The 16,345-nt window shown below is 34.2% G+C and overlaps 1 protein-coding gene across 2 annotated transcripts in view; it reads left to right on the top strand.

The window, feature by feature from the left end:
- The window catches only part of LOC114337290 (uncharacterized), a 39,739-nt gene extending 23,946 nt beyond the window's left edge, over positions 1 to 15,793 (top strand). For both annotated transcript variants that reach the window (XM_050648394.1, XM_028287699.2), the window contains exons 2-5: positions 13,666 to 13,844; positions 15,002 to 15,224; positions 15,357 to 15,474; positions 15,598 to 15,793. In XM_050648394.1, coding sequence (XP_050504351.1) covers positions 13,666 to 13,844; positions 15,002 to 15,224; positions 15,357 to 15,474; positions 15,598 to 15,742 — 665 coding nt within the window. In that variant the 3' untranslated portion in view covers positions 15,743 to 15,793. The remainder of the gene's footprint in view (positions 1 to 13,665; positions 13,845 to 15,001; positions 15,225 to 15,356; positions 15,475 to 15,597) is intronic.
- The last annotated feature ends 552 nt before the right edge of the window (positions 15,794 to 16,345 follow it).

Below are 16,345 nucleotides of genomic sequence, written 5' to 3'. Positions count from 1 at the left end.
TGCTTGTTCCAACTGCGTTGCTTCACCAGAAACGAAGTTAGAAATATATAAGTTCTTTCAAGTTGTGCGTTGCCTTTTTCGCTTTCCGGTGACAATAATTATAATATTCTGCTTGTTCCAACTGCGTTGCTTCACCAGAAACAAAAGTTAAATTTTTAATTTATGAATGTTTTTTTATATACTGATAACGATTTCCGAAGTGAAACTCGAAACGTCAAGTAAACTTGATTTCAAACTCGAATTGTGACTTATGTCCAAATAAAATAGTAAATCTTATTTTGTATTTCTCACGCCGGTAAGAAGACAACAATGAAATGACCTTTTCTACATTGGTCCGCATGTATATTTTTTATTTCAGCTTCGAGATGGATGACGTCACTAGTATGTAAATGCCAAAAACTCATAATTTAAAAATATGTCCGGATTTTTTAGTCGTCGGTTTACGAAATAATGAATTTATTCCATTTGGTTTTGCCACACTGTAGAACGTAGAACTAATAATAATTATTAAGTTACATAATATTTATTTAATTATAAAATTGCATAAAGTTATAAATTTAAAAAGCCATCGTCGTCATCTGAATAGGGAATCTTACTGATTCAAAAACAGCTTTCTTTGAAACACTTCAGATATCAGGACATCGAGATTCATTTTTCGGAAAAATAACAAAGAGTGCGAGCGGAGAAATCAAACTTGTTTGGTTTCGCTGTTTTGCTCTATGATTTCTGCCACTATGTTATAGAACACCCTATGTAACATTCTAATTAATTTTATAAATGTGAATCTAAAAGTTGGCTATAATTTTTGTTATTAACTTTTATTGCTATCTATTACTATAACGGATCTACGTAGCTTTACCCCACTAATCAATCACCCTGTACATTATTTAATTATATATGTAAATAAATTCTAATACGGTAAGATTCTCCTAAATTGATACGACCCAAGTCCAATGATAAATCGCTGTACCGTTTAGACACGACGATAAATTAAAACAACTCGATCCTTGTGATAAGTTGATACCAACCTCAACCCAACTCCAACTTTGATAAGTCGTGCGATGCACCGTTTAAGGGGCGTTTAAACACAGCGATAAGTCCAGCAACTAGTTGTGATGACAAGTTGCTGTGATTTGTTGAGGTTGAAACGCTGTTTAGACGCTGCGATAAGTTGACCACAACAAGTTGAAGAGGGGACCATTGTGTACATTAGACCCTTTTAGACCCTTCAATGAATTATAACTAGTTTTCATCCTAAACAAATAGATCCTGTTACTTTCAAAATATAAAGGTTGGGTATGTTATACAGGGTATTTACAAAGTTATAACCAATTTTATATGAAAATCGTAACAAGTTCAACTCACTGTATAAATAAAAATAAGCACAACGGCAATGGTTTATTGATGCCATATTTTATTTATTGTCAAAATTTTTAAAAATGATTGATATTGCTAATTTACTTTATATCTAATAAAGGGTGAGTTAAAACTCAAGTAGGTAGGTACATTATTTTTTCAGTAAAATTTAAATGGGATACCCTGTATTTTATATCACTATTAAAAAGTACCATTACCGTACTTTAATTTGTATACAACATTCCCTATTCGTCTGTCTACGCAAAAGAAAAAGTAATTAAAAATGCGTGATCAAGGGATCAGGCACGTCAACTTCTGTCGGTTTTTCAACAAAAGCTTTGATGGTTCGCAATACGTAGTTGGACGGGTTTGCGAGTGGTTTGTTGGTTTTGGAGCGCCTGAGTTGAAAATATCAACAAAAAACATTCATACATTAAAAATTTAACTTTGTTTCTGGTGAAGCAACACAGTTGGAAAAAGCAGCTGATATAATATTATAATTGTCACCGGAAAGCAAAAAAGGTAACGCACAACTTGGAAGAACCTATAGTTTTCTAACTTCGCTTCTGGTGAAGCAACAGGGTTGGAACAACCAGACATATTATAATTGTGTCACCGGAAAGTGAAAAAGGTAACTCACAACTTGGAAGAGCCTATAGTTTTCTAACTTCGCTTCTGGTGAAGCAACGGAGTTGGAACAAGCAGATATATTATAATTGTGTCACCGGGAAGCGAAAAAGGTAACGCACAACCTGGAAGAACCTATAGTTTTCTAACTTCACTTCTGGTGAAGCAACAGGGTTGGAACAACCAGATATATTATAATTGTGTCACCGGAAAGTGAAAAAGGTAACTCACAACTTGGAAGAGGCTATACTTTTCTAACTTCGCTTCTGGTGAAGCAACGGAGTTGGAACAAGCAGATATATTATAATTGTGTCACCGGGAAGCAAAAAAGGTAACGCACAACTTGGAAGAACCTATACTTTTCTAACTTCGTTTCTGGTGAAGCAATGGAGTTGGAACAAGCAGATATATTATAATTGTGTCTCCAGAAAGCGAAAAAGGTAACGCACAACTTGGAAGAATCTATAGTTTTCTAACTTCGCTTCTGGTGAAGCAACAGGGTTGGAACAACCAGGTATATTATAATTGTGTCACCGGAAAGTGAAAAAGGTAACTCACAACTTGGAAGACCCTATAGTTTTCTAACTTCGCTTCTGGTGAAGCAACTAGTTGGAACAAGCAGATATATTATAATTGTGTCATCGGTAAGCGAAAAAGGTAACGCACAACTTGGAAAAACCTATAGTTTTCAGGGACTACCTTTTTCGCTTTCCGGTGACACAATTATAATATATCTGATTGTTCCAACTGCGTTGCTTCCCCAGAAACGAAGTTAGAAAACTATAGGCTCTTCCAAGTTATTCGTTACCTTTTTCGCTTTCCGGTGACACAATTATAATATATCTGCTTGTTCCAACTGCGTTCCTTCACCAGAAACCAAGTTGGAAATCTATAGGTTCTCCCAAGTTGTGCGTTACCTTTTTCGCTTTCCGGTGACACAACTATAATATATCTGCTTGTTCCAACTTCGTTGCTTCACCAGAAACGAAGTTAGAAATATATAAGTTCTTTCAAGTTGTGCGTTACCTTTTTCGCTTTCCGGTGACAATAATTATAATATTCTGCTTGTTCCAACTGCGTTGCTTCACCAGAAACAAAAGTAAAATTTTTAATTTATGAATGTTTTTTTATATACTGATAACGATTTCCGAAGTGACACTCGAAACGTCAAGTAAACTTGATTTCAAACTCGAATTGTGACTTACGTCCAAATAAAATAGTAAAGCTTATTTTGTATTTCTCACGCCGGTAAGAAGACAACAATGAAATGACCTTTTTTACATTGGTCCGCATGTATATTTTTTATTTCAGCTTCGAGATGGATGACGTCACTAGTATGTAAATGCCAAAAAATCATAATTTAAAAATATGTCCGGATTTTTTAGTCGTCGGTTTACGAAATAATGAATTTATTCCATTTGGTTTTGCCACACTGTAGAACGTAGAACTAATAATAATTATTAAGTTACATAATATTTATTTAATTATAAAATTGCATAAAGTTATAAATTTAAAAAGCCATCGTCGTCATCTGAATAGGGAATCTTACTGATTCAAAAACAGCTTTCTTTGAAACACTTCAGATATCAGGACATCGAGATTCATTTTTCGGAAAAATAACAAAGAGTGCGAGCGGAGAAATCAAACTTGTTTGGTTTCGCTGTTTTGCTCTATGATTTCTGCCACTATGTTATCGAACACCCTATGTAACATTCTAATTAATTTTATAAATGTGAATCTAAAAGTTGGCTACAATTTTTGTTATTAACTTTTATTGCTATCTATTACTATAACGGATCTACGTAGCTTTACCCCACTAATCAATCACCCTGTACATTATTTAATTATATATGTAAATAAATTCTAATACGGTAAGATTCTCCTAAATTGATACGACCCAAGTCCAATGATAAATCGCTGTACCGTTTAGACACGACGATAAATTAAAACAACTCGATCCTTGTGATAAGTTGATACCAACCTCAACCCAACTCCAACTTTGATAAGTCGTGCGATGCACCGTTTACACACAATGATAAGTTGCAACAACTCGATTGACCTTGATAAGTTGTTTGATATATCGCTGTGTTTAAACGATCCTTTACACACAATGATAAGTTGCAACAACTCGATTGACCTTGATAAGTTGTTTGATATATCGCTGTGTTTAAACGATCCTTTAAGGATGTGGGTCGGTATAAACTTGGACTAAATTCTTATACCAAGTATAACCTATACCTAAGTTATTCCATGTTTATTGGTAGTGATTTTGCTTATACCTGATTTATTCTCAGTATAACTTTTATACTTGGTTTATTAGTAACAGTGTTAATGTTTTTAAGTAACATAAAGTTGTCTTTTTTATTTGTATTTTTTCATGTATCTCTGAAGCTTTGTATTTGACTATATTTTGAATTGGAGCATAAATAGTCTACTTTTGTCAAATAGTTTTTCTAATAACTACCATCCATGGTGTTTCTCTTTTGTCGCACTTATGTTTATTAAAGATTTTAATTATTGAAATCATTATTTTATCTTTAAAATTTTCATTGTTCATTACTTTTTGCATTTGTGGTGAGCTAAATTTAAAGGAAACCAATTGGACGATATTTAAATAGATATGGAGTAAGAGTACCTAAATAAATAACCACTTTTGAAATTAATTCAGGATAGGTTAAAAAATATTTTCACCTTCATATTAAAAATAAAAAAAAGGATCAATATAAAAAAAATAATAACAATCAATTTTAAAAATCTTACATCTATATTGATTTCTTCTATGTACAAAAACAACAGAAATAAATAAATATTATCGAAGACAAAAGAAAAAATGTGTTGACACTTAATAATATGTTAAATAAACGTATTGATTAGTCTGATGCAAGTAGAACTAGAACTGTTATATGGAGCTAATCTGGATCGGTATAAATTAGATGAGAAAGAAAAAAATCTAATAAACAGTTTCTTTGAGAGCAGAAAGAGAAAGAGTATGGAATATTAGAAAATGAAAACGGCGCGGCAGAATAATCATCGATAAAGAAGTAAAAAAGGAAACGCGATAACGATATCTGGAACAATTGTTTTATCTGATAAGACACGAAGAAAAGCCAGAAATTGCTATCAAAACTGTTTCTTTTAGCTGTAACCTTTCTGATGTTTTTGTGTCCAGCATGCCTACTACGATATGGTCTCGAATCAATTCCTCCTTCAGTTGCCCATAATTACAATGTTCTGCTAAGGTATGTAGGCTAGTAATAAATAAGTCAATGGTTTCACCGGGTTTTTGTACTGTAGAATTGAATTTGAAACGTTCATATATAATATTACGTCTAGGGATAAAATATTTGTCAAAAACATTTAGAACTTCCTCGTAAGTATCTGGAATTTTTTGAAATTGTATCAAAATATCTTCGGATTCTTCTCTTATAAGGTACACTAGGATATCTATTTTTTGTTTTTCTGTCTTTTGGAGCTGCCCTGATACCGACATGTAGCGTTCCAGCCTCTTCCTCCATGCAGGCCAAATTGCTGGGGCCAAAAAATTGAATTTATCCGGAGGGTTAACATTCAATGGTGCTGGACTTACTATACCTTGAGTATTTGCATCAGGAGTAGTATTAGTAGACATTTTCAGTGTTACTTTATGTCGGGTATGATTTCAACCACAATTGACCACAATGCAGAATATTTTCTTGCCCCTTAACCTTGCTTTGCTACTCTTGGCATGTGCTAGTGGTTAATGGGTAATATAGTTTTATACTTAAAATATACGTGCTGCACTCAACACCGCTGCCACCATGTTTAGTTGGGTTCTTTAATAATGACTATTAAGTACTCTTGATTAAGATATCTTTATTTAGTTTGATCATCTTACATCGCTTGTCCCGGTACCGGTTCCCCGGATCAGACCTAACCTAACTTCATCCTAATCCTTGTTCACCTATATGACATCTATATAGGCAACCAAAGATACACTAACAGAACAAAAACAAAAAATATAGTAAAGCAATGTGGATTGTTTGTGTGCCTGGAAAAAGGTTATCGGTATTCAGCCCGAGAATATACACCTCTAGAGACAGCCAAATCCATAAAAACATGTAGCTTGTTAAGTGAATGTCCCTAAAGAAAACAATAACTTCTTCTTTAGCCTGTTTGCATCCACTCCTGGACAAAGGCCTCCCATGAGTTTTCCACTCTTCTCTGTTTTGTGCTCTTTGGTACCAGTTTCTCCCCACTTTTGCTTTGAAGTCATCTAACCATCGTTTTTGTGGTCTTCCTCTGCTACTATTATGCTCGCGTGGTCTCCAATGTACAATGTTCTCGTCCACCTTTCGTTGTTTTGCCGTGCCCCTTGTCCTATCCAGTTCCATTTCATTTGCGCAATTCTTCCAGTTACATATTCCACCTTGGTCCTGTTTCGTACGTCCCATTTCAAATATGTTCTCTCAGAGATACTCCTAACATAGCTCGTTCGATAGCCCTCTGTGTTCTTAATCTATTGGCTGATAACCCTGTAAGTGTCACGGTATCCACTCCATCAGTCATAACTGGTAGAATACAACTGTTGAATACCCTTTTTTCTAGGTTTATTGGTATCTTTTTGTTTTTCAACACATCACTGAGTCTTGCAACTGCTGCCCAAGTAATTCGGATTCTTCTAGTTATCTCTGCCGTTTGATTCTGTTTGCCTAGCTTGATCGTGTGACTCTTCGACACTTTCGATCTGACTTCCATCTAAGTCGATTCTGATATTTTGATTTGTCATCACTTTTGTTTTATTTAAATTTATTTTTAAACCGCTTTTCTTCTCAGATTCCTGTTTAAGCATCTTTAGTATGTAGATTAGGTCTTCTGTATTGTTGCTTATGAGCACTATGTCATCGGCAAATCTTAGATGACTTAAAAATTTAAGTGACAATTTAACTTTTTCTTCTAAGACATAAGGCATCTTCTAATTCAATAGTAAATAATTCTATATTCTATATCTGGAATCAATCCTTGCGTTATTCATTCCGTCTAATACGGCCCAGAGTTCTATGGAATCGAATGCCCTATTGTAATCAACAAATGCTGAATGAAGAGGTTCATTGTATTCGTTACACTTTTCGAGAAATGTCCTTATTGTCTGTAGGAGTAGGTGTTCTACGGTACTATAACCTTTGCGATATCCCGCTTGTTCAACAGGCTGGTGACTATCGAATTTATCTGATAGTCTGTTGGTCATTATTGTGGTAAGCAGTTTGTACGGATGTGGTAACAGACTTATTGGTCTGTAATTTTCGAGTTTGTGTTTGCCTCCTTTATTTTGTAGTAGAAGTAGCTGCGCATTTTGCCAAGTGGTTGGAATAGCAATATCAAAGAGGCACTTCTTCATTAGGATTTTAACTGCTTCCAAGGTAGTTTGACCTCCATCTCTAATCATCTCTTTTGTTATTCCGTCGTCTCTATATTTTCCATTTGATTTAAGGCATTTATAACTTCCTCGTTAGTAATAAACCATACCATAATAATAACTTTAGTAATAAACTATACCATTTATACTACAGCCAACGATCAAATGTGTAATTTGGAGAAGTGTCAGAAGAAATGGAGATAAGGAGAGGGGCCAGGCAAGGTTACATACTGTCGCCGTTATTGTTTAGTTCTTATTCTGAAGAAATCACACAAGAAGCTTTGGTAAACGAGACAGTCGGCATAAAAGTGAATGGAAATTTAATTAATAACATTAGGTATACCGACGATACAGTCATAATATCAGATAACTTGGAAGACTTAGAAAGAATAATGAACAAAATATTAAGATATATGTAATGGAGAATACGGACTCTCCCTTAACCTCAAAAAACCAAAATTTATGAAAAATAGCAAGAACAACAATATAAATGAAATATTAACGGTAGGCGGCCAGCAGCCTGAGAGAGTAAAAAAATATACTTACTTGGGAACGATAATCACAGAAAATAACGATTAGACTGCAGAAATAAGAGAGAGAATTGAAAAAGCACGTGCCAACTTTGTGAAAATGAAAAAGATTTTATGCAGCAAATATCTGATATTGGCCCTCAAAATAAGGCTAATTAAATGTTATGTACACAGTGTGCTTTACTATGGAACTGAATCATGGACATTAAATCGAAATGCAATAAATCGACGGTTCTCTTAGCAAGACAGAGACGAACTAGTTTTGGTGTTAGTGAAATAGTTTTCAGTATTTTTTTCTGTTAAGTCATTTTTAATATCTTTATTATAACCTTTTTTGTCTTATTCTGAGGTATCTCATGAAACTGATTACGCAAAAAGATCTCATGGGAATATTTTTTCCCAAGAAACGCGAGGTTTTCGCCTTGCTTAGTCGGCGCACACAGTGGAGGCGGTTTCCGCTAGTGGGCAACGCTAGCGGGACCCGCTTTTAAACGTTTTCAAAAAGAATGCACGTCTTTAAATGTACACGAACATAGTCAAAGCAGGTCCGCGCGGGCCAACCGCCTCAACCCGCCTGACCGCTTTTGCTAGAATGAGAATTTAGTTTTTTCCGCGCGGTTTTAATGTTTACTGCAATGATAATTTAGTTTATTCGCTCTTTTATAATAAGAATTAATAGTTCTCAATGGATTAATTTTATAAATAATTGTACATTATAATAAACAAAGTAATAAAGTCAATCTTATTGAAACCGTAATTTTGTGTGACTTAGGTATTTCTAAAACCATTCCAGTATTAACTATTAACTAAATCAGTACTTCAAAAATAAATTTACAACAAAACTACTTACCTCAATGTTATAACAAGCCTTTCTTCCGGAAGGATAGCCTGCTTATGTAAATTACACCAGTTTTTAATTAAACGATATTCCTTCTTCTTCTTAAAGTGCCTATCCGTTCCGGATGTTGGCGATCATCATGGCTATCTTGACTTTGTCTACCGCAGCGCGGAACAGTTCAGTGGTAGTGGTATTATACCACTTTTGTAAATTTTGAAGCCAGGAAATGCGTCTTCTTCCCGGTCCTCTTTTACCATTTACATACCTTCCCTTGGAGAATCAGTTGGAGAAGGCCGTAACGTTTTTGATTTCTCATTACATGTCCTAGATATTCTAATTTTTTGTTTTGATGGTTATGAGAAATTCACACTCTTTCCCCATTCTACGCAGGAATTCCACGTTAGTAATTCGGTCAACGCAGGATATACGTAAGATCCTCCTATAACACCACATTTCGAAAGCTTCGAGCCGATTCATAGATGTAACAGTTAGTGTCCAAGCTTCCATTCCGTAGAGCAGAACTGTGAATATATAGCATTTCAACAGACGGTATTTTGTTTTTAATGATATGTCTCGACTGTTGAAAATGGGTCTCATTTTAAAGTATGCTGCTTTCGCTTTTATTATTCGCTGTTTAATTTCTGAGTAGTCCCATTCGCTATTTAAATTCGTACCCAGATATGTATATTCTCAACTCTTTCGATATTCTGTTGGTTGACTGTAAGTTGAGCGTTTAATATTGTTTTTAACGATACTCCACTTTCTCCAAAATATATTTAAAAGTCTCTTGAGTCATTCTCATATACTGGAAGAATCGTTCATTATCTTTTAATTTTTGAAATAGATGATGATATTCTCCATAAATTAATCTTTCTCGATTAATAGGATGTACATCAACTCTCTTTCTTTTCAGTTTAGTCAAAACAGAATCTAAAGCAATTATATCATCATCGGAAGACGACATTTTGCTACAAGTAGTAGACTCAACTGCCAGATTTGAACGATCTCTCTCGCTTTTACCCGTCTTCACTGTGTTACCATACCCGCGCGCGAGAACCGCGCGGTTTGCCCGCTAGCGGAAACCGCTTTCACATAGTGAAAGTAAACATATTTTGCGGAATTTAAAATCAAAATCCTATTATTACATCTACAGATGCATATAAAATATGATACATCCATGGCCGTCGTCCACATGTTTACAAAAAACATATTGTTTCCATAATCTATAAGCGCTAAAACAAATTTAGCAATTTCCCTATTCTATTTTGCAAAATTCATATAGTATCACAACACTTGATTATACATTTGAGGCATTCGCACTGTTCGTCAACGTGTTAAAAGGTTTATGTGTATAAACAAAATTTGTGCAATATAATACACTTTTACATGATTTGTCGACAGTGAATGGAAGAGGTCGTAAAATTTTATTACCATCTTTCAGTGTCAGTGTGAGATAAGATGAATTCCTTACTAACTGGAATATTTAGTTACGGAGAAACATAATATGTAATTAGTCTATGTTGTGAGGCCGCTCCCGTCTGAAAAAAAATTCTGATTTGGTTTCTTTGCGGATTCCTATTAAAAAATGTCCCCTTTAAATAAATCAGAAGAGTACCAGCGACATTTTTGGGCAAAAATTGTTAAAAAAAATGTTTCTAAACAAATTCACAAGATTACCATTTTTTGTCCAGGAAAATATTTTTTCTTGTTTTTTTTTGGTCATTCTAAGCAAGAAAAATATCTTGTCATTTTTTTCAAAAGTTGATAGTTTTCGAGTTAGAGGTGAACTAAAATCTGAAAAATGCGAAGATAGACATTTTCGAGGCGTAAAAACTCATATTTAAATTATTATATTTAAGGTTGGCAAGTCCTTAAAGTGAAGTTTAAACATTCATTTTTGAAATTCTGAGTAGTAATCGGGTCTAACTTCAATTTAGACCGTTGTTTTTTAATTGTTAATTATGCGCGTCGATCCGATTTTAATGCCAATGCAGCAGGCTCTATTTCAACAATCTCCTATTTTGCCCTGTAATTCTTTAGGTTTTTTGGCTTCTTCTAAACAAAAAAGATATCTTCTCATTTTTCTGAGAAGTTAACAGTTTTCGAGTTACAAGGGATTTAAAATCTGAAAATTGCGAGAATACACGTCGCTTGCTGAGAACATTAGTGACGTAACTTCAAAAACGTAGTTTGTAGCGCCTTAACTGTATCATGTATGGATATTGCGCGTAGAATATAATATGTTTTAATGTAATACCGCCACATGTTGTGAGTGCTAGGGGTATTTTACAGAAACGTTTGCACAATATTCCGAAGTATGGGAGAGTTGTAGAAGGAAGTAATAGGACAAACAATTTATGTTTTTATTTAACTATAAACAAATTAAGGAGAAGAGCATGCAAAATATTTTTATGAATACCCTTAATATTGGAGATCGATTTATTCGAACAAGTTGGGCTAAGTCAAAAGAGTATAACATCGTTCAGAAAGATAATAGAGGAAATCATCAAAACGCACAACTATAAACGAGAAACTTAAGGAAACCGTAAGAAAACACATAAATAGCTTTGAGCGCGTAGAGTCTTACTATTTAAGAGCTCAAACTCGTAGAGAATTCCTTGATGGATCATTAACCTTAGCTTAGATGTATAGATACTACAAAGAGTAACCAGAAGAAAAGCAGTTGCCATCTGTCAAAAGATGTACATATGAAACATTTTTTAACACAGAATGTAATATTTCTTTTTTTAAACCGACGAAAGATCACTGCGCAACTTATGAGGTGTATAAACAATGCAATCAAGAAGAAAAATAAAAAGGCCAAGAACAATACACACGTCACATTCGTAGTAAAGAAAGAAGCCGAGAAGAAAAAGCAAAAAATATTACAAATCCTACATAAAAAATAATAAACTCATAGTAGCTTGCTTCGATTTGCAAGCAGTATTACCTACACATTGCGGAGATATTTCTACATTTTTTTATAAGTCCTGTCTCAATTGCTTTAATTTTACGATTTTCGAAGTAGCATCGCAAACAGTTCCTGCTGTTTTTGGCACGAGGCCATTGCTATGCGAGGAGCAAATTAAATTGCAACATGCCTCTCTAGCTATCTATCTACTTTACCTGCAGGAAAAGATATTATTTTTTATTCCGACAACTGCGTTGGCAAGAATAAGAATAAGGCGGTTTTGGTGGTACTTATGTACTTATATGCAGTTACGCATGCTGAAATAAATAACATTACTCACAAATTTTTAACTGTTGGTCATACCCAAAATGAGGGTGATTCGATGCATGCAGTAATCGAGAAAGCAAAAACACAGTTTAACTCAATTCATGTCAGTGGCCACCTCTAATAAGTGCTGCAAAAAGAAAAACGGTAGGCCCTATAAAGGGAATGAAATGGACGCTGAAGACTTTTTTGACTTCAAGTACCTTTCAACAATTTTTGGGCAAAAATTCACCAAAAATTCGGATAACGAGAAAGTAATATGGAATAATATACAAATTCTTAAAGTAGAAAAGTGTTTTCCTACAAAATTTTTTTACAAAGTTAACTTTGACTATACAACCTATAAAACTATTGACCTTTCTACTCGTCGTTTTTCTGATAATAATAATATTTTAGAGCAATATAACTCAAAACCAGCCTACGAAAAGCCTCCTACTGTAGGAGAGAAAACAAAAGAGCATTTACTGGAATTATGCAAAAAAAAATCTTATTGCAAATGTACATCAATCATTTTATTTCAATTTGTTGAGTTAATTTCACTTTGTTGTGATTTATAATATACAATAATTATAATTATTAGATAAATTTATCTAGTAAACTACCATTTATAACTTTGTCTGGTTTTTCATTGTTAATCTGTATAATCGTAGCAGTTATGGTTGATGAGTTATTTAAAAATATAATGCAATACCGCCATATCTTACAAATATTTATAATGGTTAAATATTGCTTGTTTTTCAAAAAAGATATCCATTCGTGTGCTATTGAATTACTAATATTCTAATATTCAATTACTTGTCTTAAAATATCTATTTTGTAGAAGAAGAAAACCGCAGTTGTATCGGTATTGAATGGGATGTGCGATATATTAATATAAATGTGAGCTTTTAAGCTTCGAAAATGCGTATTATCGCATTTTTCAGATTTTAAATCGCCCCTAACTCGAAAACTATCAACTTTTGAGAAAAATGACAAGAACCTTTCTTGTTTAGAATGACCCAAAAAACCTAAAAAAATATTTGCCGGAGCAAAAAATGGTGATCGTTTGAATTTCTTTAAAAAATTGTTTAAACAATTTCTGGCCAAAAATTTCGCACTCAGATTTCCTTAAAGGAGACATTTTTGAATAGGAATCCGCAAAGAAACCGAAACATAATTTTCTTTCAGACGGAGCGGCCTCACAACATGGACTAAATGTTTCTTGCTATTAACATTGTTATTAGGCGTTGGTAAAATTACTGTTTAAACAATTTGGCATCATAGCCAATTGAGCCGATGGGTGTAACGATAAAAAAGTGTTCAGGTTTCTACATACATATTACTGAGTCATCATGTAGAAATCTACAATTAAGTTGAAAATGTTACCACAATGGCATGCTACAGTAGAGCCATCTCTAGGATCAGAAACAAATTAATTAAGGGTTCATATCAACCTTAACCCCTGTAACTTATTAAAATAAACATTATAGAAGTTCTCAGGGACTTTCGGCCCTCACTAATAACGTAGTCTTTCATTCTGCGTTTAAATTTTTCAAAAATACTTATTAGTTTTCTCAGGATTCGAAAGAAAAGTAAGTCCCCATTTGAATAACATTGCAGCCGAAAATACGTACCCATCCCCTTAAATATTAAAAATACCTAATTAGCTTTTATTACTTTTCAAATTCACCTTCTATTTTGTTTTCAGTCCTCGTTCAGGGAAAAAGCGTCCAAAAAGAAGATAAAAAAGAGGACAGTTCTGAAGAAAATGTCAGAGAACTAGCAGAAATATTGAACAAAAAATTCAACACTACTCTTCTTCTCGATATGATCAAAATGGCCGAACAAACCAAAGCTAAATGTCCCGACTTGGAAGAAAAACTTGACGTAAGTATTTAGCTAAGTTGTGTATTAAAATCTTTTTTGCTTTTTCTCACTAACTCATGTAAGTATAGATAACTTTTGTACGCTCACTTTTAATCATCATCATCAATGGTGCTGCAGCCCTATGAAAGAGCCTCGACCTTCCTAAGTGTATTACGCCAGTCAGTCCTATCCATTCCCAACTGTTGCCAGTTTGCTGGGCCTATTTTTCTCCCATCCTCATCTACACCATCCTTCGATCTAAGTTTTGGCCTACCCCTATTTCTACTTCCCACAGGTTGTGACGTAAGGATTCTTCTAGGAGGGTTGTTACGCTGTGATTTTCCTAGATGTCCTGCCCATCTTAGTCCTTCTATTCTTATAAGTGATACTACGTCTTTACCACCAAATATATGTTTATATCTGTGGTATACCTCGTAGTTGTACCTCCTCCTCCAAATACCATTTTCACAGATGCCACCAAATATGCCTCTCAGGATCCTTTGTTCAAATATAAGCAGAAGGTTTTCATCTGCCTTGGAGATCGTCCATGTCTCCGATCCAAATGTCAACACTGGTTGTATAAGGGTTTTGTATATGGTTATTTTTGTTTTTTGGCTTAAGTTTGTGCTTCTCATATGTCTACTCAGTCCAAAATAGCATTTGTTCGCTAGGATTATCCTTCGCTTGATTTCTTCCGTCATGACGTTCTTCTTGGTGATCAGGGAGCCTAAGTATGTGAATTTGTCCACCACTTCAAAGGAAGAGTTATCAACAGAGAATTGGTGACCGATGTTTCTGGCTCTATTGTTGGGTGTTGATGCCATCATCTTAGTTTTCTCCTCGTCTACTTTCAGGCCCATATTTTTTGAGGCATTTGAGAAGGTGGTACCTATACATTTCTTCCAGTTTCCGTGTTGTGCGGGCAACTAGGTCCACGTCATCGGCATATGCCAAAATTTGGGATGATTTATTAAAAATATTTCCTCTGTTGTCTATTAGGGCATCTCTGACCACCTTTTCCAGAGCTATGTTGAAGAGGAGACACGCCAGCGCATCTCCCTATCGCAGCCCAACATTCGTTTGAAAATATACGTTTAAATCACACTAAAATAAACAGAATCATCATAGAAATTTAAAAATGTTACAATCAACCATTATTGATTTTTTTTCCTTCCCAGGAAGTTTCCGAGAAAATTGAAAAATGCGTTGATGATGTCGAACTTGGATCAGAAACTTTCTGCTCACTCATCAACAAGAACTTGGTTAAATGTACTAAACCCGCCATAGACCTAATTGCTTCTTGTTTACCAGAAGAATCCAAAGACCTTCCAGTAATGTTAGAGAAAATGCTCGCTGCTGTTGTCAAACAAGCTTGCAGTTCTACGGTTGAAGAAGTTTTGGGTAAGATTTTTACACAAGTTTTGAAACTGATATGATAAAATGTTCTAATAATGCTGCACAAACTCACCGTGTAGACCCATATTAAATAAATATCTTAAAAGGTCTGTATTAACACATATGTTCTTGTTTCAGAATTGATGAACCCATGTGCCCTTGAAAAAGATTTCGCTTCGTACCCAGCTTGCAAAGAAATCAAAACAGTTATCGATGAACACAAAAATAAACTTCCATCCAAGTCACTCATCTGCTCGTGAGTATTTATTAAATTGACATAGTTTGAGAAATATTTTAAAAAATTTTCCGTAATTTTTATATAAGAATAACACCAGCAATCAAATATTTATCACTTATATTTGGTTATTTTTTTTTTCAGAACCATGCCCAAGGTAAGGAACTGCGCTAAAGCTCACATTGAAGGTAACTGTCAAAACACAATCACCAGACAAGCTGCCTTGAAATTCCACGATGCCATCGATGCTGCCCTTAAAGACGACTGTGATGCCCTTAACAAAGCCTAAATAATTTATGACAAAATGCTCCAAAAAATTAATAAAACATTTTTCTAGTTACTTGATTGTGTTATTATCCTACCACTGTCCTTCTGTTCTAAATAATGTGGAATTATAATTTACAATAAAAAGAGAGTTAAATTATGTGAGTGTTTTATGGCATTCAAACATGAGAGAAACACGTCCAAACCCCTCAAATACGTGGCGGGTTTTTTGAGGGTCGTTTTTGGGGATTTGAGCGTGATTCTCAGATTTTTTAATGGCATACAAGATTTAGGTACTTCAAAAAATATATATATTCCATAAAAAAACCTTGATTTGATCTATTTTGAGGTCTATAAAACGGGGAAAATCTCCAAAACCCTCTGAAAAACCCGTTTTTCGGATTTTTTGAGGTGTCGCATCTTACGAAAAACCTGGAAAAATTAGAAATATAGTTTGCGATAAAATACATACAATATATAAAGTAGACCTGCAGTCATCTCCAAAAAAAGTTATACTTTTCTCAAAAAAACATATAAAAATGTATGTTACATTCACCCTACTGGTCCATAAACAATATATATATATATATATATATATATACAGGGTGAGTTTTTAGTGCGGGATCGG

Source organism: Diabrotica virgifera, chromosome 4 (genome assembly GCF_917563875.1).
Source record: "Diabrotica virgifera virgifera chromosome 4, PGI_DIABVI_V3a".
Taxonomy (NCBI): Eukaryota; Metazoa; Arthropoda; class Insecta; order Coleoptera; family Chrysomelidae; genus Diabrotica; species Diabrotica virgifera.
Note: the sequence above shows the minus strand (reverse complement) of the source record. Positions and strands in the feature narration are given on the sequence as shown.